This window comes from Pan troglodytes, chromosome 6 (genome assembly GCF_028858775.2).
Source record: "Pan troglodytes isolate AG18354 chromosome 6, NHGRI_mPanTro3-v2.0_pri, whole genome shotgun sequence".
NCBI lineage: Eukaryota > Metazoa > Chordata > Mammalia > Primates > Hominidae > Pan > Pan troglodytes.
In genome coordinates, this window is record NC_072404.2 from 16,922,535 (window position 1) to 16,946,024 (window position 23,490).

The 23,490-nt window shown below is 33.1% G+C and overlaps 1 protein-coding gene across 18 annotated transcripts in view; it reads left to right on the forward strand.

Annotated features, from left to right (window-relative positions):
* Positions 1-23,490, forward strand: part of PHF14 (PHD finger protein 14) — a 248,904-nt gene that overhangs the window by 195,014 nt on the left and 30,400 nt on the right. For 3 of the 18 annotated variants that reach the window (XM_054687386.2, XM_054687388.2, XM_054687389.2), the window contains one exon: positions 14,924-15,243. The exons of 14 other annotated variants lie outside the window; for them this stretch is intronic. In XM_054687386.2, the coding sequence (XP_054543361.1) occupies positions 14,924-14,926 (3 nt within the window). In that variant the 3' untranslated portion in view covers positions 14,927-15,243. Of the gene's footprint in view, positions 1-14,923; positions 15,244-20,672; positions 22,119-23,490 lie in introns of those variants that run through there. One more of the 18 variants, XM_024357742.3, reaches the window with a different exon arrangement.

Consider the following 23,490-nt stretch of genomic DNA (forward strand, 5'->3'; position numbering starts at 1 on the left):
CCTTAAAAAAAGTCTTTGTTACTTTCCCTACTTCATTCTATTTCCTGTCTCAGAAAATAAAAGTGCCACTACCTCCTCTGTTCTTTATTCCAAACATCTCCTTTCTCTTCAGTACTTGTTTCTGTTCTCATTAAGCCATTCTACACACTTTTTCCCAGTCACTCTTTTGGAAAGATCACTTTTCAAATTTCCAGGTCAGAAAATCCAAGAAAAAAGTAAGGAGCTTTCCATTGTCTATACTATAGGATAGACATCAGGGTTTTATCCCTGACATTCAAGGCCATATATAATCTAGACTCATGCTAGTATTTTAGATGTAAATCAGTCTCTCTCTCTCTCTCCCCCCGCCCCCACTGCTTTCCTCCCGTTCTCCTTCTGTCTGTCCCATTCTCCCTCCTCTCTCCCTCTCTTTTTCTCTCCCCCTCCTTCTTTCTCACTACTCTTTTGCAAAAAGCCTCATATATCATCAGGTTTTTTTTTTCTTAATTAAATGTCCAGTTTAAATTCTATTTTTCTAGTTTCCCTACAGTCCTTAGGCCTAGATTCAATTTCTTTTGCACTTTTTTTGCTAGACTGTTCATTTGACATTTGGTAGATGTTTTTTGTCATGCTATTGATCTTTTTATATCTGGGTTATTTTTACCAGCTAGATTACAAACTCTCTTACAACAGAGGATATTTCTGTCATACTTTCTTAAAGCAAGGAACCTGGATGTTGCATATTTTTTCTAAGATAGATTTAAGATTGTTCCTGGTAGTTCTCCACTGCTAGCCTATTTTCTATTAGTTGTTACTGAAATTATTTTTAAAACTTTTATTTTGCCAAATGGCAGTAGAGGTGGTGCAGGTTCTAGTTTCTGCCTTAGAGGCCCAAGGCTGTTTATTGAAACAACAAATGATGTTTGGAACATAAATTTCTGGCAGCCATGACCCAAATATGCAAAAAAGACCAAGAATATACCTGTTCAGCAAGTTTAAAATCATATTCTTTCTTAGATTATTTTCTTATCTAGTTCACTCAGCATTTCTGTTAACATTTAATAGTACCTGTTAACAGATTTCTTTGGAATAGACACAGTTTTAAATTAAAAGGAAAGTAAGTTGTCTGCTTCAGAATAAAGAACACTGGCATTGTCTAAGGGTATAAAACTAATCCAAATGAAAATGCCTATTTTGTGTGTGTGTGTTTCTTTTTTTTTCGCCTTTACATAAAATTTAAGAGACAGTAAACCCTTTATTTACCAAGATATTTTCTTTCTCTTGATGGACCTACCAATATATTAGCAATAGGAGTCTCATTTTTATTGGATAAAAATCTGTATAGTATTCAGAAGGTGTGCCACATACTTCACTAGGTGCTTCAGATGTAGTAAGATGAGACATAAATCTTTCCCTTAAAAAACTTAGATGCTAGTAGGATAGATAAAGCATGTATGCATTTAATTATGATATCAAATTTAAAGTGTTAAATGCCATTAAGAAGTATAGGTAAGGTACAGTGGGAATTTTGAGAGTAGGATGATTGCTTTCAGCACCAAGCAAAAAGAGATTGGCAAAAAATACAACATTTCAATAGAATTATAAAGGCTAGTAGGATTTGACAGAAGTATTAATTAGGATATGCTAAGTTATGCAGCAAAAAAAAGAATCCCAAATTTTTAGTTGATTAATATAAGTTGATTTCTCATTCATGTAACGTATCAGTACAGGTTGACAGAGCAGCTCTGCTCATTATAGTCACTTGGGGACCCGAGCTGATGGAGGTTTTATTTCAACATATGTGGTCCACAGCATAGTAGCAGGAAATACCACAAATGTCACACTGGCTTTTAAAATCATATCTGGAATTTGATACATATCACTCCAGGCAACATTCCTCAGATGACGCAGTCAAACCTAACTTTAAGAAGCCAGTAAGTGTAATGCTACCACCATGTGCTACCATACTTCCAGGACCTTTCTGGGATTCATTCCAGGATTCAAGGAAATCCTTGGAGAGAGAGAGAACGTATATACAATTTATATGGGGGAAACTGCATAATAGTGTGAAATGTGGTAATGGTAGTAGTAATAGCTGCTAATATGTTCTCTTGATTTTTTTTCTTTGCTTTTTTAAAAATAGCCTTTTGGTGGTATTTTTGATTTTTTTGTTTCTTTTTGAGCAGTTTTAGGTTTATAGAAAATGGAGTTAAAACTACAGATTTCCCATATGCCCCCTCATCCCTTCCTCCTTCCCCTAGTTTCCTCTGTTACCATCTTGCATTCATGTGGTACATTTGTTAAAAATTGATGAGCCAGTATTGATACATTATTATTAACTAAAGTTTGTAGTTTACATTATAACTTATTTTTTGTGTGGTACATTCTGTGGGTTTTGACAGTTGTAATAATGACACATGTCCACCATTACAGTGTCACACAGAATAGTTCACTGCCCTAAAGATCTCCTGTGCTCTGCCTATTCACCACTCCCTCTCTACCATCAAACCACTGGCAACCACAGATCCTTTTGCTGTCTCCATAGTCTTGCCTTTTCTGAATGTCATATAGTATGTAGCCTGTTCAGTTTGGCTTCTTTCCGTAAGCAATACGCATTTAGGGGTTTGTCATGTCTTTTCATGACTTGAGAGCTTTTTTTTTTTAATCACTGAGTAATGTTCTATTGTATGGATATGCTCCTATTAAAGGTAAGAGAGAGTACGTGTAAAATTTGTTTGTTTTGTACACAACAGTCTTGCTTGTTTCCAAGTTTTGGCAGTTATGAATAAAGCTACTATAAACATTCAGGTACAAGTTTTTAAGTGGGCACCAGTCAACTTAGTCAGGAAATACCAAGGAGTTCCATTATGGGATCATATGGTAAGAGTGTGTTTGGCTGCCAAACTGTCTTCCAAAATGGCAGTACCATTTTGCATTTCATCCCACAACAAATGAGAGTTGTTGTTCCATATCTTTGCCAGCATTGATGCTGTCAGTGTTTTAGATTTTAGCCATTCTAGCATGTGGGAAGTAGTTTTCATTTGCAGTTTCATAAGGACATGTAGTGTTGAGCATCTTTTCATATGCTTATTTGCCATATATATATCTTTTATGAGATACCTATTCAGATCTTTGGCCTGTTTTTTAAATTGGGTTGTAAAATTATTGTTTAATTTTAAAGAGTTATTTGTATATTTTGAACGCCAGTCCTTTATCAGATATGTGGTTTGCAAATATTTTCTCCAATTTGCAAAATATTATCACTGTTTTTTGCAGAGTAGGAGTTTTTAATGTTAATGAAGTCCAGCTTAATTTTTTTCTCTTATGGATTATATTTTTGGTATTGTATCATCAAATTTGTGGTCACCTAGATTTTCTACTATGTTATCTTCTGGGAGTTTTATAGTTTTGCATTTTACATTTATGTCTGTGATTCATTGTGAGTTAATTTTTGTGAAAGGTGTTACACCTGTGCCTACGTTCTCTCTCTGTCTCTTTCTCTCATTCTTTCTTTTTGACATTTGGAGGTCCATATGGTCCAGCACTATTTGTTAATATTCAAAAGCCAATTGCTTTCTTATGTTACAGCAGTGGACTACTGGAATTTTTTCTTGTTGGGTTTTTTGGGTTCTTTTTAAAAATTTTTTATTGTGTATATTTAAGGTATACAACATGGTGTTCTGGGATACAGATATATGGTAAAAAGTTACTATAGTTCAAGTTAGCATATCCATCATGTCACATAATTACCATTTTTTTGGGAGGGAAGGTTTTGGCAAGAATAGCTAAAATCTACTCATTTTGCATGAATTCCAAATACAGTACAATTGCATACCTGTAGCCCTCATGTTGTATATTTTATCTCTAGACCTTTTTCATCTTATATATCTGCTGCTTTACATCCTCTGACCTCTACTTGCCCATTTTCTTCCCACTGATAACCAGGGTTTTGTTCTGTCTGTGTAATTGAGATTTTTTTTTTTTTTTAGATTCCACATAAAAGTGAGACCATTTAATATTTTTCTTTTTGTGCCTGGCTTGTTTCACTTAGTCTTGTGTCCTCCAGGTCCATCCATGTTGTGGCAGATGGCAAGATCTCATTCTTTTTTAGGGATAAATAACATCTCATTTATATACCACAATTTCTTTACCCATTTGTCTGTTAATGGGCGGTTAGGTTGTTTTTGTATCTTGGCTATTGTGAATAATGCTGCAGTGAACATGAGAGTGCAAGTATCTTTATGAGGTGGTGATTTCATTTCCTTTGAGTATATTCCTAGAAGAGGGATTCTGGGTCATATGGTCTTTCTATTTTTAATTTATTTAGAAACCTTTATAGTGTTTTTTTATAATGGTATAATGGTAATACCAACTTACATTCCTACTAACAGTGTACATGAGTTCCCCTTTTCTCCACCCCCTCACCAACATTTGTTATCTTTTGACTTTTTGATAATTAGCCATCCTAATGAGTATGAGATGGTATCTCATAGTGGTTTGGATTTGCATCTCCCTGATGATTAGTGATGTTGAGCACCTTTTCATATACCTATTGATGATGTTTATCTGTTCTTTGGAGAAATGTCTATTCAAGTCTGAAATTTAAAACATAATACCATTTGATTTGGCACCAGAAAACCCGTGAAATTCTTAGGTATGAATCTAACAAAATATACACAAAACCTGTATGAGAGAAACTACAAAATTCTAATAAAAGAAATAAAGAACTAAATAAATAGAAAGCTATTCCATGTTCATTGACAGGAGAAATCAATATTTTCAAGATGTCAGTTCTTTTCAACTTAAACTATAGATTCAGTGCAATCCCAGTCGAACTCTCAGCAAGTGATTTTGTGGATTTTGACAAACTGATTCTCAAGTTTATATGGAAAGGTAGAAAACCCAGAATAGCCAACATAATATTAAAGGAGAACAAAGTCAGAGGACTGACACTACCCAACTTTAAAACTTACTATAAAGCTACAGTAATCAAGACAGTGTTGTATTTGTAAAAGACAAATAGGTCAATGAAACAGATTAGAGAGCCCAGAGATAGACCCACATAAGTATAGTTAACTGATATTTGACAATGCAGCAAAGGCAATTCAGTAAAGAAAATATAGTCTTTTCAGTTAATATATTTTTAATGCAAAATGGTTGGGCATTAGATTGAGACCATATCATAAAGGGTGGTAAATATTATGTCATGAGTTTATAGCCACTGAAAATCTATTTGGAGCCCATTAGAGGAAGTTAGGGATCAGAAGAGGACAGGAAAAGCTAATCTCCAGAGTACTTCCCCTAGCAAGACACTCTTTTTTCAAAATAGAACATGCAATATGGAGTTTAGGGCAGTGTCCTTACTGCACTTTTCATCTGCTCACAGTTCTGCTAATTATACATTTGGATTATCCTCAACCACAAACACATCTTTATATTATATTGCACATACTACATCATAAAACGATTCCTCCTGGATGCTTATCTACTAAACACAACAATTGCAGTATGCAGTGATAGAAAAGGAAGTTTTAGTTTATAGAAGAGTTTGTAGGAAATAATTTTGGAGTTTGAACTTTTATTAAGGTAAGGACTAACCTGGATCAGGTGACCCAAGTGAGGAATTTAAGGATATTAATCACTTAAGTAGAAAGCTACTAAGTAGTAAGAGGAGTTGACAAATTAGCCTTCCCACTTTAATCGTTTATCAAAGACTATCCAGTGCCTGGGAAATTTTTCTTGTCTTGTCAGGAGTCAGAATTTGAAATAGGCCTTGTGGTGGGGCTGTAACCCATTAAAAGATTTTTTTGGGCAATGTTCTAAGTTTAAAATGATGAACTTTCCAGTAGGCTTGTAGAATCTAACTTGTTTAGAAACTGAGTACTGCCTGTATTTTCAATTCAAAAAAGACCTTAAAATCTAAAGTTTGTGAGTGAACATTTTGCCGCTTTTAAAAGATATATCTTTAAATATATTAGAATTATAGAATTTAATAGCTAATATGGACCTGAAATATTTAGAGAGACTTGCAAACTTTTTAAACAAAAGATTCATTTTATATTGTTTGCTATATAATTTAAAGATTTCATGGAGTAAAGCATGCTGATAATTTTTGCTCTTTTATTTTTAGATTTAAAAAGTTAATCAGTATCCACTAAATTGATTTTTCTGCCACTTGTATGGTTAAATAATTTGAAAAATATTGATCTCGTCCAAGCGCTTTATTTTACAGATGAGGAAAGTGAGACTTGGAGAGGTAACCTCAGAGTAGCCACAGGGTCACACAACGTTTTGACAGCTAGTTAATGACAGAGCTATGACCAGGTCAGTTCTGGTCAGTGTTCTTTCTGCCATCATTTATTGGTTCAGTCTATCATTAAGCACTTCAGAAATTATCGTAATCTTGTCATTAAATCTGTTCAGTACTTAAAAACAAGTTTAGTGCTGAAAAGTAATACCTAAAATAATTTTGCAAAAAAACATGAGTAAACTCAAACTATAGAAGGATACACAATGAATAATTCGGTAGAGCAACATATAGACCACCAAGTAAATTTTTGTCAAAAGACTGAATGCATTCTTATGTGTGTGTAATATGAATACTTGCACATAAAGATGCTGATATCTTTGTCCTCTGGCAATGAAACTCACCTTTTTCTTCACTTGACAGACCCTTCTAAGGTCTCTAACTTCCTCTCAGCAATATCCCTCATTGCATCTGTTATAAAATGTTTCCTGAGAAGTTAGTTTCTTAGATGTACTCAATGTCCCTGTACTTTTAGTCAAATAGTCTCCTTCAAGAATGCAGACTTGGAATCAAATTATTTAGGTAACTGTGTAAACTTGGGCAAGTGGCATAATGGCTCTGTGCCTCAGTTTCCTCATGTTAAAATGGAGACAATAATAATACCTACTTATCAGGGCTTTTGAGGGGGGGTTCTTTTGTTACTTTCTTAGAATCTAGTGATGATGACAGTGAACCTGACCAATACCTACTTCATTCTTCTGTTTAGTTGCACATGTCCACAGGGAAAAGAAATGGTTTTCATTAAGATAAAGGTGAAAAATATATTTGTAAATAGATTAATACTTCTGAAGCAGTGGAAATAGCACATCTATTGTGTTTTTCATTTCTTTATTTGAAGACCATTTAAAATTATTTTGATACTATGCTGGCTGAACTATAATTTTTGGAAATGCTCTTTATTTTAAATTTAATTTTAATCAGTGTTAATTTTTGTGTATTTTTTTACAGTAAAGAAATGTTCTTTTTTTCCCATTGAAACTCCATCTTCGTTAAGAAGCAACAATTTCCTGCACTGGCAATGTTAAATGTAACTATAGCTTTCAATCCATTGCCGTGGTTATATTTCCACAGCCTGCTGTAAGAGATAAACCCATTGCAAATGAAGACAGCCTTCATTTTCCTTCTACCTCAGGCCACACAGAATTGATTAGGGTAATAAAATGACAGCACCTTGTAATATACGGAAGGCTCTTTAATTTGAAAACCAGTTCTAACCTGATTCAAAGCTTGTTTAAAGCTAATTTATAGCTTACATAATTTTCAGCTGGCTGACCAAGGTAAAGGATGATGTATGAAAACTGATAAAGAATTAATATTCAGACGTTCCTCGTTAAAGTTAACTGGTATTAAAAAAAGAAAGAGAAGAAAATGTAGAAAAAAATTGGTAAGCTTTTGGTATACATAAGTAACATTGTTGAAAATAGTTTACACTTCTGTCATCTTTCAAACTTAGCTTCTTGTCCTTTCTTCTATTTGCATTTCTTACATGGTAAAATCCTTCATTTCTCATCACATATTAAGGTCAATGTAAGGCTGTAAGGTCAATGTGGTCACTGTTGTGACTTCCACAGTGCCAAATCTATTGTATGCCATGGTGGGATGCTGTTAAATAGTTCTGGTCTGTCAGAATTTTAATTATAATTTTTTTTCAAGATGCAAACTGAAGGAATTTAGAACTTTTCATTTTTATTTGAGCTGAAAAATCAGTATTAGGCCTTTTGCCTCTGCCTGTTTTTATCTCTTTATTTTAGCATATTTAATCATTTAACCCACAAATAATATAATTACCAGAGTAAAGTATCTGTACTATGAATGAATCCAGATTTTCAGAAATTTCATTTCAGCATTCACAAGTAAAAACTGAATTACATTTTCCTTTTTTATGTTTAAGTCTTTTGCATAGTTATTACTTTTTATCTTAAAAAAGTGGAGGTTGAGCATGTCTTTTGCCATGTTCTATTCTAACATCCTAGAAAGTATCAAAATTTTAAGAAAGGCATTTATAATTCTTAATCATGTGTAGTTCACTTTGTACACTACAAATGTTTTGAATATGTAGGATAAAGAAAAAGGTGAATAAACAAATGTATATAAACATAAGATTAGATATATGAGACCAAGAAATTCTGTAGTTTCAAAAAGACTTGTCTAGATATTTAGTTAGACATTAAGACCAAACATTTGTGGTCTAATTATGATGTCTATGGTCAACATGGTCATAATTATTTTAATTACTTAAAAAAAATTATGAGCTAGCACAAGCTTATTATAGAAAACTTGGAGAACAATTAATATGTAAAGATAAAAAATATTCAAGAAATAACCACTACTAACATTTTGTTAGGACCTTAATATATAAGACATACGCTACGCGTTTTCAGTGGGGATAAACATTGGTTCTTATGGGGGCAAAAATGCAAAATTAAAGTGGTTTGTGACTCCACAGCTAAACCCTTCCCAAGAAAATTTTGTTCTTAATATTTAATCTCTCAGGTTTTCTTGGGTATCACACAAGCATTACTGACATTGAGTTCATGGAAAATACAGAAAATATATACAAAATTAATGCCACAAAACATGACAAATGGCTGTGAGGGGAGGACTTTTGATCAATTGCTTGATCTTAAACTTACTTTAGAAGAGGTGGCCAGTGCCTGCCAATTGGCTGCCTTGTGGATACTTCTTATGCTTGATCTTAAGTGCTTTTGTGTGTGACAACTCTACACATTTCCCTAGTTAAGAGTTACTTCTCACCAACCAAAGTTTTAAAAAGTTAAAGTTCACCAAGAATGATTTTTAAGACATTTATTTAATTTTTTTCATTTACTTTAGCTGGAACTACAGTTTTAATAGTTTTGAATGGTTTTTTTAAAACTTGATTTAACTTTAATATTAATATAGTTCTAAAGTTAAACATTAATCACTTTTACATTTTAACTTAAAAATTCTTTTTTTTTTTTGAGATGGAGTTTTGCTCTTGTTGCCCAGGCTAGAGTGCAATGGCACAATCTCGGCTCCCTGTACCCAGGTTCAAGTGATTCTCCTGCCTCAGCCTCCCGAGTAGGTGGGATTACAGGCACCTGCCACCATGCCTGGCTAATTTTTGTATTTTTAGTAGAGACGGGGTTTTGCCATCTTGTCCAGGCTGGTCTCGAACTCCTGACCTCAGGTAATCTGCCCACCTCGGCCTCCCAAAGTGTTGGGATTACAGGCATGAGCCACTGCGCCCGGCCCTGTTGAGTCATTCTTAATCTTGTATTAAATAAAAAGGTAACCTTTATACCTAGCTCTTTCCTTGTATAAAGTACAGCTATGCATATAAACATAAACAGACCAGCAGTATATCTGTGGCATTAAAATTTCATGAGGAAACAGGGAAAAATACTTTTTTTTTTTTTTTGAGACGGAGTCTTTGATCTGTCACCCAGGCTGGAGTGCAGTGGCACGATCTCGGCTCACTGCAGGCTCTGCCTCCTGGATTCACGCCATTCTCCTGCCTCAGCCTCCCGAGTAGCTGGGACTACAGGCGCTCGCCACCACACCTGGCTAATTTTTTGTATTTTTTAGTAGAGGCAGGGTTTCAGCGCATTAGCCAGGATGGTCTCGATCTCCTGACCTCGTGATCCACCCGCCTCGGCCCCCCAAAGTGCTGGGATTACAGGCGTGAGCCACTGCGCCTGGCCGGAAAAATATTTCTAAAGAGACTCCTTAGAAGGTGATAATGAAAAAAAAAACACAGTTGAGAAACACTGGCATAATCAACTTTTACCCACTTTATCCCTTATTATTACATAGTAAACATTAAAAATTATTTTTAAGCAAAGCCAGTTTTGTGCCCTGCACACAATTACCATACTACTAAATTAGGAAGTAAACAGTAGATTCACTTGTGTTAACAGCATCAATTGTGATAATTAAGCTAAACAAGGAAATATTGGGCAGAATAAAATAAAACAATAACATATAAATCATATACTTAACAAATATTTTAATTTCTGATATTTATCTCACTTGCATATCATTTGTGCAAGTTCTTTAAAGAGAAAAGAGATCGTGAGAGATAAGTACTCAAAGTCTTAACGTGAGGAGTGGGAATAATGTATTTTTAATTGTATTTTCCTTGTTTTTACAATTTGAAGACTTCTGTTATTTTATACTCAACTTCAGTGTCATTTGCTTCACTGTCGTTTGCTTCACTGTGTTACTTGGAACTCAAGTAACCTATCTGAATACCAGCAGATGGTTGTTACATTTTTTTCCTATGTTGGTAGCTTGGGGAAGATGATATTTCTAAAACAAATATTTTCTTTTTTCACCTGAATGAGTTTTAAAATATCTAATACAAGCTAAGGCCGTGGAGATATTATAAAAATCCAAGGGAGCAAGGAGGTCTGCAAATGGTATTGTTGTTTTCATATTCACAATATTTATATACATGTGAAAAATTTTGTTATGTTCTAGTTTCACTGAAATTGACAGTAGAAAGCAATTTTGAGTAATTTAACACAAAATTTGCCACTATCATAGAAGTGAATTATTTATAATTTGTTTTAAAATTTACAGATTTATTGCAAAACATATTGAGAGAAAATGTTTAAATAATTTTGTTTGTTGTTTCTAAAAATTAGGCATTCATCTATCTTTCACCATCCAGAATCACTGTATTTATTTTGATTGTATTCTCACCTGTTTCTTCTGCTATTTGGAGAGTGTTTGATACATGACTTAGTGTCATTTGCATTATATAAGAAGATTAATTTTACAAGTTCTGTTCTCAATTTGAATAACTTTACATATTGACCTATGCAGGAACATAATCAAGTTAGCCTAATGGAGTTAACTAATTGTCACACTTTGATGAATTTTATATTGTGAGAAATTAAAGACAAACAGAAATCATCAGCCTTTGCTTTGAAATCACATTTAAAGGATTTTACCAAGTTGTATTATATTTAAATGAAGAATGTATCTATTTCACACTAACCCTAAAGTACTGGAGGTTTAAAAGGGAAGTCAAGTGTGTATTGTGTGTCAGTCATTTACCTTGGTTTCTGAAATATGTGAAAAATAAATTACAAAAACTAGAAAATATAAGACAGATAACTTTTGGTACTCTCTAAGGTACAAAAAGTAAAAAGGTAAATGTTTATAGAATTGATGAAAATTGAGTAAAATTTTCCATAGGGTATGACTTAGTGTACTATTCCTAATGCATCATTGTGACCAGCAAGTCCATATAATAATGATATTGACTTTGAGATTCTTGTTAGACTAGTGGGAATGACCCAGCCTAACAGGCTGGTTTGTTGGAGCAGTAACTTCCAGAGGTCTTTGACTAGAACTCACAGTAAGAAATACATGTTACCCTGTAACATCTTACACGTTCCTACACACTATTCTGTACACATCCCTACATACACCTCTATACACATTTCTATACATGACTACACATCCTTCTATACATAAACCTTCTCATACCCCTGCACACACCTGTACATACATCTCTACAAACAACTCTACACATACCCATACACACAGCCCTATATAGCCCATTATACAACCCTACCGTATATACACATGCATACACCCCCACATGGAAATAAAACTTTTTTTATCCTTACTATGTGCGATATACCCTATTTTATTCTACCTATTCAATTTCACCTTTAAAACAAATGTTGTTCACAGCTCAGTAAATCTACATTTTGTTTAAACTAGTGTGCACTGGCCATTATAGTACATTAGGGCTGATATGTAGGTCTATATGTTGTTTGCTAGATATCTAGATATATGAATGCAGTTATAGAAGCAAATATATACAGTATAGGAGAAAGTAATATTTTGCCTATACTGCTAATTTTGTGTAGGGTTTTTTCAGGCTTTTGTGATAAGGTCTTTCATTGTTCAGCAATAATGAGCTATGGATTTATAAATTTCTTGTTTTTCTTATACAAAGAAATAATATAATCCATAACTGCAAGAATATACTATACAGAAATATTTAAAGAGACTACCATTTCAAGCAAGGAAGTTGAAATAATAGGATTTTAAACATGGTCAAATAATAGGATTGAAATTTCTATACTATTTATGATAAAATAAAGAGCTTTATGTCAGTAGAATGCAAATGCTGGCATTATCTGAAATTGTTCCCAAGTACTTACTGACACTGAGAAATGTTTAATTCCTGGGAAGCGTCTTTGATATATGATCAGTTTCTTCGTGTAAATGTCCAAAAACCAATACTGTTTCCTGTTTGTTACATTTATTATGTTTTAGGTAACTTCCTTTTTCATGTCTGTTTCCATAAAATTGAAATTAAGTAAAATATGTTCTGAGGAACGTAAGACAGACCTGGATTTGAATATCTACTTCTCCACTTAGCTGTGCCACTCTGGGAAAATTCCTTAACCCTCCTGAGTTTACATTTCCTCATCAGGGAATGAATTGGTTCTCCAAGGTTGTTTTAGGAAAATACCAATCCAGTTACAGCTTAAGTTTTACTTGTATTTCTCATTCATTTAGCATAGTTGAGATTGTATAATTTAAATATAGAGCAACTGGCCAAATTCTTTTAGATCTTGTTTCTGTCAGGGTTATCTCTGTAATTAAGAAATCCAGAGTTCAGAAGGATTGTTAATGAATTGTCTGAAGATATGTAATAAGTAGGAGCAGGCCCAGATGAGGACTTTGACTTTCTGTCTCCAAGTCTAAATGGTCTTTCCCCTGTATAGTATAGAATCTGGTGCTCATTTTGTGATTAAATCTCTTACAGTGCCTACACAATTCCCAAAAAGTATATATATCTCACAGTATGATTATGCTAGTTGGGTTTATTGTTTGTTATATGCAGAAAAAGTAAAAATATTTTCTCACTGTTTTGATATAAATTATTTAAAAATGTTCCTGGCATTGTGTTATATAATAGCCTAAGTTGCATCAAGAGTATAATTTGGTAGCTGTTTCCCACAGGGAAGTTTTATCTTATTTACAGATTTCATTCCTTGAAATTATTAATAGTTTCGTGTTGCATCAGTGACAGTATGTAAATCTCTACGTGATTATTGGTATTTTTGGGTTTCATTTTTTAAAGCTAGTCTGAACGTGTGTCTAACAGCTGTAAGTTTTTCATACTTATATAACTTTATTATTGATATAGATTTTTTTATTCCTACTTGATACTGCCTTTTTCTTACTGTCTTATCTGTCACAATTGAAAATTAATACTGCTTCTGTGAGAGAAAAATACTAGCATATCTTCCTCAAATTATCAAAATATGAGAAATATTTACCTAGAAAATTTCAAATGGCCATATTTTGAATATCTAGAAATCAGAAAAATAAGCAAATAGCTTCAATGCTTATTTTTAGATTGGGATTTTTTAAATTTCTTAGGGGTTTTTGTTGTTGTTAGTTTTGCTGCTGCATATGCTTCTCAGTAAAAGCAAATAGTTTTATTGAGCTTTCTCCAAAATGTAGACAACAATGTTAAATTTATTATCAATGAAAAATTATGAACCACAAACACATATTATCCCAACATATAAAATTACAGATTTTTTATTTTCTCAGTAAACTCAGGTATCTTCACATTTAAAGCTGGTAGAAATACATGATGCCCTTTTCTGTTCTTATAGTGATACACATAGCAATTATTCACTGCGCCATAATGGATCATTTTTATCTGCATCATGTGCCTGTTCTGTTTATATAGAATAAATATTTATGTTTTATCATTTTCCTGGACTAGGAAATACAAATAGAATAAGTTTGAAGTATCAGCTATAATTCATTGCTTGAAAAGAAATGCCTTATTCTGATATCATGTAGAAAACTATCTAAATCATTTCAGCAGCAAGCTTATAACCAAGATAACATCAGCATTTTCCTTCTTGAAAATGTGTCTTCCATATATTAAACTAAAAAAGCAGTATTTTATTAAAAATGCTTGTGACAACTTTAACCTATCATCATCATAAACTTTAGTATAAAGAAGATCCTGTTAGGTTTCATAGGGGAAAAAATGATGGTAAGATTTTGCTTTAGTCACTTGTTCACTATCCAAGATTTTCACAAAACTCCTAAGATGCAATAAAATACAAATGAAATAGTTCCTGTGTTACTAGATTACAGTTTTCTACTGTAAGTTTTCAGAAACAAATTGTTATTCTAAGTATACATTGATAAAACTCCGTTAATGACTTAATGGTTAATTGGCTAATATACAACCTCTCAGTTTAAAAAATCTAGAATTTTCTTCCCACACAGAAATTGTAGCCCTATAATTTACTACTGCTTATATCTTGTTGTACAGTGAAATGTTTGCATAGAATAGGAAAAAGTTATCTATTTGATCCACATCACTTAGAAATTAGGAATATGAAGCATTTTAGTTTTGTCAGAAATATTTGCCTTACTTTGGGTATCTATATTTCTTGAATTTGGCTTGATAATTGGCTTTTTCAACGATGGAAAAACAAAATTGTATTGAACTATGGTTTATAGTACTAAAATGTGTACCTAAATAATTTTTTGAAGATAATATGCTATAATAATTTGTAAATAAAATATATAAACTTCATTTAGCATAAATGTTTTCTATCAATAACCATGAAACATTATTTTTATTTTTTGTAGTGACTAGGTCTCATTATGTTGTCCAGGCTGATCTCAAGCCCCTGGAGTCAAGTGATTCTTCCGCCTCTGCCTCCGAAAATGCTAGGATTATAGGCATGAGCCACCATGCCCAGCCAATTTTTTTTATATTGTTCCTTATCTGTGATTTATTTAATAAGGAATTAAGTGACAGATCACTTCAAGAAATAATACATTTTTGACTGTATTATTTTGTTTTCATTATGGAAATAATACACGTTTATTACAGATTATTTGGAAAATGCAGAAAAATAAAGAAAAGATAAAGAAAATAAAAGTCATGACCTACCTTCGAGAGATTACTGCTGCTTGCATATTGGTGTATGTTTTTCTAGCTTTTCTTTTTACCATTATTTAACAAATATCTACTAAGCATCTTGTAAGTGTAACACCCACTAATAGTACAGGGGAATACTCTGGTATTCTTGCAGGTCATAACCTTTATCCTCTTGATGTTTATGGCCTATAAAATGTATCTAGACAAGTGACATGAAAACTGGAAGAAAAACCCAAGGTGCTCTTAAAACAGGTACCAAAACCAAAAATTGACAAATGGAAGTATATCAAACTAAAACGCTTCTGTACAGCAAAGGAAACAATCAACAGAGTAAAGAGACAACCTATAAAATGGGAAAAAAAAGTAATTGCAAAGTATTCACCCAGTAAGTGCTCTGTAGAACATACCTGGAACTCTAACAACTCAACAGCAAAAAAACCCCAAATAGTCAGATTTTAAAAAGGATCTGAGTAGAAATTTCTCAAGAGTCATACAAGCAGTCAATAAGTATATGAAAAAATGCTCAAAATCACTAATCATCAGGGAATTGCAAATCAAACCATGATGAGATTTCTCATCCCAGTTAGAATGGCCATAATCAAAAAGACAAAAAATAGCAAATGGTAGCAAGCATGCAAAGGAAAGGGAAATCTTGTATACTGTTGGTGGTAATATAAATTCATGCAGCCATTATGGAAAACAGTATGGATGTTTCTCAAAAAACTAAAGGTAGAACTAACTTATAACCCAGCAGTCACACTACTGGGTATTTATCTAAAGGAAAATAAATTAGTATATTGAAGAGATACCTGCACCCCCATGTTTACTGCAGCACTGTAATATGTAATTATAAATTATGTACCTATACCCCATGTTTATTGCAGAGATACCTACACCCCCATGCTTATTGCAGCATTATAATTAATAAACTATGTACCTGCACCCCATGTTTATTGTAGCACTATAATTTATAATATTATATAAAATATAATTAAATGTAATGTAATATATTTATATAATAATCTATAATTATATTTACTAATGTTCCTAATGTTTTTATATCACTGTAGGTTGAATATGGTTAACAGTAATTTAGTGTATATTCTTAAAAAGTTAGAAGAGAGGATTCTGAATGTTCGTAACACAAATGATAAATGTTTGTGGTGATGTGGGGGAAAAAAAGGAAGGAAAATCTGAGATGTACTACAACATATATGAACCTTAAGAACATTTTGCCAAGTAAAATAGCCAGTCAAAAAAGACAGATACTGTGATTACACTTGTAAGAAGTAGTAAGAGTAGTAAAAAATCATAGAGACAGGGAGTAGAATAATGGTTGCTAGGAGGTAAGGAAAGGAGAGAATGAGGTATTTTGTGTGGTATAAACGGGAACAGAGTTTTAGTTTTATAAGATAGAGTTATAGAGATGAATGATGGTGATGGTTTCACAACAATATAAATATTTAATACCACTGAACTGTATACTTAAAATGGTTAAGATGGTAATTTTTATGTCTATTTTATACCACAATTATAAAAATGATTTTAAAAAACCCTCAGGGGAGGGGTTCAGGTGGCAGGGGAACTCACCTGGTTTGAAAGGTCCCAGCAAAATATTCCTGATATTTTTAAAATGTGGTAGAAGTTTTTCCTTCATTTCAGTACTATTATAGGTGTATGTCCTCACTTGCTCTCTTTTTCTCTCTTATTTTTTAAAATCCCATTGGCAATTTCAGTGAGGCTCTAGGAGGAAAAACAGTTCTTCCTAGAATGTGCATATATCCTTCATATCTGAAAAATTCACATTTTTAAAAAAGTCACTGTGCTATAATTATTGTTGCTAAAACTTATATAGACTGAAAATGAGCAAATCTCCAAATTCATTAGGCAGTTACTTCACTATAAGCAGAAAAGAATTGAGCATTTTCAAATTCTTATAATATAAAGGTGCTGATTCACTTTTTATAATTATGAAAGCATTTTTCCAGTTTTAACACTGCCATTGCCCTAAAGCAGCAATTCAATAGCAACTTTATTTAAAAATTATATTAATATACTTCATCAAACTATTTAAAGAACTACTTTTCTGATCAAATAACTATGCTTTGTTTGTACCACAAGGAAATATACTAATGAGCATAAAAAGTAACATGCATTATAGATACATGGAATATTATTATCTTAATTTATTAAAACAGTAAATTAACATCATAGATGCCTAAACCTTTTAATTTTTTGCTCTTTTACTTCTATCGTATACATTATACATTACCATATGTTATACTTGTTGGATTAGCATCAGAAAGTAAACTGAGGAAAATGTAAAAGCATAATTTATATTCTTATTAATTTTTTTAAAGCAATGGCAGATAACTCTTGAATATGCTGAGCCTAAATTTATCACAAACTATTAATTAAATTACATTATTATATTTAAATGTCTTATTGGAAAATCTGTGGTCAAGACATTCTATTTTTTGACAGTTTCTAGTGCTTTACAGTGAAAATGTCAGAATTCCTTCAATAGAATATTTCACATATATTTATATACACTACAAATATATTCACATTACTTACAAATTAAAAAATTATATTTTGAAATACAATTTTTATATGATTTAAGACTTTACTTTTGAAAATATGCCACAGGAATATCAGATGGGATATATCTGCCACAGGAATATCAGATGGGAAATATCTTTGTTCCTTCAAGAGGAATTTCTTTTTCAATATTTTCATTGACAAATGTTTTAACAGCTTCTATTCTTCAGAGACTCTAACCTTATCCTCATCCCTTCTCCAGCTGTTGCCCCATTTCTGGACTATGGCAAAATTTCTAAATAGTTGTCTAGACTCAGGACCTCCATTTCTTCACCTCCATGTCTCTCTTTTTCACCAGAGTTGGAAATGTTTTAAGAAATAAGTGAAAGACTACAAAATATTATATACCCCCGACTACAATCATGTAGAGATAATTCTCAGGACACTGAATTGAAATTGAGAGATTTGAATTTGAGTATCTATCTATGGTTGGGGGTATAGGGCAACATATATGTACATTTTTACAAAAGCATTTAGAGAACTCTACTATGTTTGAGATTTTCCTTTCATACATACATTCAGCTCCACATGGTCATTTCCAGCAGAACTAGGACATGTAAATATAAAATAAGATGATGAAACATGTTCTGTTTACAATAAATGCAATTGACTCACTTTTGTGCAAATCAACGATGCAGCTTTTTTGATTTTTATTTACTTATGTATTTATTTAGAGACAGAGTCTCACTCTGATACCCAGGCTGGAGTCCAGTGGTGCGATCACAGCTCACTGCAGCCTCAACTTCCTGGGCCCAAGCAATTCTCCCTTCTCAGCCTTCTGAGTAGCTGGGAATACAGGTGTGTGCCATGACACCTGGCTAATTTTGTATTTTTTAGTAGAGACTGGATTTTGCAATGTTGCCCAGGCTGGTCTCGAACTCCTTGAGCTCAAGAGATCTGCCCACCTCGGCTTCCCAAAGTGCTGGGATTACGGGCATAAGCCGCCACACCCAGCCTATTTTTTATTCAAACTGAAAGCTGAGAAACTAGGTTACAGAGCCATATGTGTTGTTTGGTTGTACAGGATATATTTTTATGCTGCAAGAAAGGTTTCATTAAATATAGGACATATAAAATATAACACTTAAGAAGTCCAGAGATAGCAGCTCAAGGCCGTCAGGAGTGATTTTTACTATGATTCTTTTGGTCTTTCCATTATGATTCGAAGATGGCTGCTACAACTCCAGTTATTATCCATGTTCCTGAAATTAAGAGTAAGGGTGAAGTGCAAAATAGCATCTCTCATTCCCTCTTTAAGCTATTTTGAACAGTCTTTGGTCCCCATTACTCTGCTACAATGACTCTTGTTAATGTCACTTACAATCTCTTTCTTGTCAGACCCAGTAGTTATGCTGCTGTCTGAATCTTACTTGACCTCTCAATGTTATTTAACAATGTCAACCATTCTGTCTTTCTTGAAACATTTTCTTTCCTTGGTTTCATGACTTCTAATTTTCTTTGTTTGTAACTGGCAGACCCTTCTCAGTTTTCTTAACTGAATTCTCCATTTGTGCTCAAGTTGTATTACTAAGGCTTGGTCATTGTGTCCCTTCTCTATTTGTGTGTCCCTGAGTGATTGCATGCAGTTTTACCTGTATTTGGGGGACTTTTAAGTGTGTAATACCATCCACAAACCCTTCTTCCAAGATCTAAATTCATATATTCAAATGTTTGCCTGACATTCCCACTAGATAACTAAAGATTGGCTCAAACTTAATGTTACCAAAATAGAATTATTGGTTTCTTGATTCTTCTCTATTCCCATCACAATTTACTTCTCCCACAGTCTTTCCTACCTCAGTCTCATCATTTTTGACAACCAGCAGCAGTGTAATCATTCCTAATTACTTTCTTTTGTTTAATTCCAAAGCATGTCATACTTCTTTCCATTCTGACTACATTACAGTACTCCAAGTTACCATCATTCCTGATCTGTTTGCAATAGACTGCTTCCTTATCTCTGTATTTGTGTTCTTTCCTAATTTCTACCCATCTTTCTCTATACTACAACCAGAATAAGCTTAAAACCCAAAAGCAAACCATATTATTTAAATTCTTAAACCCTCCAGTGGCTTCTCACTGCAAATCAAATAACCGTTATGGACTATGTAGTCAACTTAACTTTTCATCTTATGCTGGATTTCCTGTCCTTTCTGCTGCTAATACATGCTGTGCTCATTTCTACTTTAGGACCCTTGCCCTTGTTCCCTGTGCCTGTACATTCTCTTCTCACAGATCAGTACATGACTGTTTCCTTCAAGTCATTCAGGTCTCTGCTCAAATGTCAGCTCTTTTGTACAGGGGCTTCCTTGACTACCTTGCCTAAGAGAACATGTGCTCCCATACTTTCTGTCCCTTTACCCTGTTTCTTTCACTGTATCAAAATATGAAATTATTTATCTGTTAACAGTTTGTTGCCTGTCTCTGTTGAAATTGAAGGCCATGAGGACGATACGCTGTTGTTCACCACTATTACCCCATCTCCTAGAACAGAACCTGACACATAATAGACACACATTTCTAGGTTAATAGACAAACATTTATATAAGTTTAATTCTTAAAATATAACAACTTTTAGAAAAGGAAGCAAAAATGTTTATTTCAATTCTAGTTAGAAGAAAAAGCGCTTTCACCAACTGTGCATCTGAGCTCAACTTCGAGCCACAATTTTTGGAAATATATTTTAAACTTTATAATAACTGTAGCTAACATTGTTTTGAATATCTACTTTTATTGTGTTATAAACATTTTACTAGCATAATTTGCATACATAATCATTTTTGTTTATTTAAACCCAAAGTCATTCCTTGAAATAGGGTTTTTGTTTTGTTTTGTTTTGTTTTCATTTTACAGGTAAGAAAACTGAGAATGAGGGGTCATATGCCTTTCACAGAGTCAAACCAATAGTAAGTGCCAAAGCAGGATTCAAAATAAGATTTGTCTGACACCAAAGCCTGTGCATTTTCTGCTGTGCTCATGTAGATGTTTTAGGTAAGGCCATCACAGTTGTTTTAAAAAGATGTATTCATAGGATGCACACACACACATTTTTTTAACATGCTTGATTTGCCATCATTTAATCTAAAGTCATGTTGACTCATTATGGTCAGTACTGACTCATCATGGCAAACAATTCCTGACTACAACTTAGGAGACATAAATTCAGATTCTAACTCTACCAATTGGCTATGGGACTCTGGGGAAGTTCATTATGTATTCTGGGAATGGCTTTTCTATCTACAGACTAAAAAAATGGATGAAATGATTTTTAAATAAGATACCTTCTAGCTCTCAAATCTTATGGCCCTTTAAAGAAAAATAATGTAGAAATCTGTTGACAATCTATTGCAACTTGACTTGGCATCTGATTTATCTTTTGAATGCAAATTACTTATTTAATATATCAGTTTGCTCTTCCTAGAACTACACTTGGTGGGCAATATTCCTTTTAATCAGTCTTGAAATTTAGGGAGATAAATAAAAGAATGCTGATACAGAATTTAAAAGTTGTCTTGAATAATCTGTAGTTTTATTTTTTGTTATCTACTGATGATTTTCCTCATGAATGAATAGAGATTCTCACTGAATTATCTTGTTTATAATAGTGTTTCAGTTGATTTTTTTTTATATTTCTAAGTATACAGCAGGTAAGGATAGTTTCACCTCTTTTATGATTTTTATACTTCATATCTTTCTCTTTTCTGCTTGTGTTGGCTAACATCTCTAAAACAAGATTAAATAATAGTGATATATTTATTTTTACTTTAACTTGAATGTTTCTAGTGTGTGAGGCTAGCTTTTGAGATGAAAAGCATATATGTTAATATTGAGTATAACATGGATAAATATATACATGTAATGTTGAAAATACATTGCAAGTCACGGAAGATTTACATAGCATCATACATTCATATGAAATGTTGAGGTATAACAATATGCCAGGGAGTGATTAATATTCAATTCACTGTATTGGTCACATCTGGTAAGAAGGAAGGGAGGAGAATGGGATGGGGAAAGAACATCCAAGAGAGCTACAATACACATTAGAATGCTTATGGTTATTGTTACTGGTTATAGTTATGGTTATTGTTGTGCAGGAAACATTTTATAACAAAATAATTTGATATGCTAAAGAAACATGAAGGTTTCTGTGTTTGCTGGTTATAAAGAAGAACAGAGGCATAAATTGAACACAGGTTTGCCTTTCAAGTGTATAATTTTCTTAAGAATGGAAATCACCTCTATTCTCCTCCCTGTCCTGAACATATGGCACATTATAAGAATTCACGACGTAACTAATGAATGAATAAAAGAAGAAAGAAGGAAAGGAAAGAGCGAGGAAGTGGGAATTTTTATTTCTTTCTTCTCATTCTTTCATTTGCATCATTAAATTTTTAAGTAAAGCTTACTTTAAATAATGCATAGAGATTTATTTGTTTGTATATTAGAATCCTGTATTTTTTCCAGAAAGCGGAATGTTACCAAGTTTTCTATACAGCTTTCTAGAAATCAGCATACTATTAGATATTTATTGTGCTGTTTGTGGTGTGTGTGAAATATGTAACAAATTAATTATGGGGTATATCATTTCTGTGACAATGATTCAGGCTACTTAGATTCTAAGAGTTCAAACTGGTATCAAAGTCTCAAATGTCTACTGTGGTTCACTTGTATTCCTGTTTTAATCAGTCTTTTGAAATTCAGTATGTTAATAAGGTTTCAAACAATCCTGAAAGTTTGAAATGTACAAACATTCAAGTACAGTTTATTTTCTACTTTAAAAGAAAAGTAAAAGAACTACACTGTCTTAATGGGTTTTCTGTTTACAATAAAAGATATATCAATGATTTTAAAAATAAGAAAAGCAAAATAGAATCTTAGACAAAAAAAACCTGTCGTAATGCAATGGTGAAATATAAATTTAAATTTTCTGAGTAATTGTTGAACATGTATATTATGAGAAATAGCACTTTGTAAACATTTAAAATATTTTTATTGAACAATGTGGTTGCCACATAATGTCACTATGAAGTCACTGACTTCTATGTATTTTCTCATTTTTATATATTTAAATTTATAACTTCAGGCCAGGCACAGTGTTTCTCACCTGTAATCCGAACACTTTGGGAAGCTGAGGTGGGAGGGTCGCTTGAGGCCAGGAGTTTGAGACCAGCCTAGGCAACATAGTGAGACCACCATCTCTATAAAAAATAAAAACAAATTAGCTGGTTGTGGTGGTGCACACCTATAGTTCCAACTACTTAGGGGGCTGAGGCCAGAGGATCATTTGAGCCCAGGAGGTTGAGACTGAAGTGAGCCATGATCACACCACTGCCCTCCAGCCTGGGCGACAGCAAGACCCTGTCTCAAAATAAATAAATTTATAACTTCATTTTTGTTGTTGTTGTTCTTAACTGTAGCATTGTGTCAAGAGTTTTGTAGTCAATTTAATAGTATTCTGAGATTTTCCTTTAAGACTCTTGAGTTTGAGCTATCAATGTTCCCAAGAGCCCCAAGAGTCCTGCATGGCCCTGGCTCTGTAGAGGGTTGTGATTCATCATCTTGCAAATAAAGGCCATTTTTTTCTTGCTTGGAAAATAACTTATTTTGTAAGTAGCTGTTAAAGTATTGAGAAAGCCACTATATGAGTGTATTTTAAGACATAAGAACA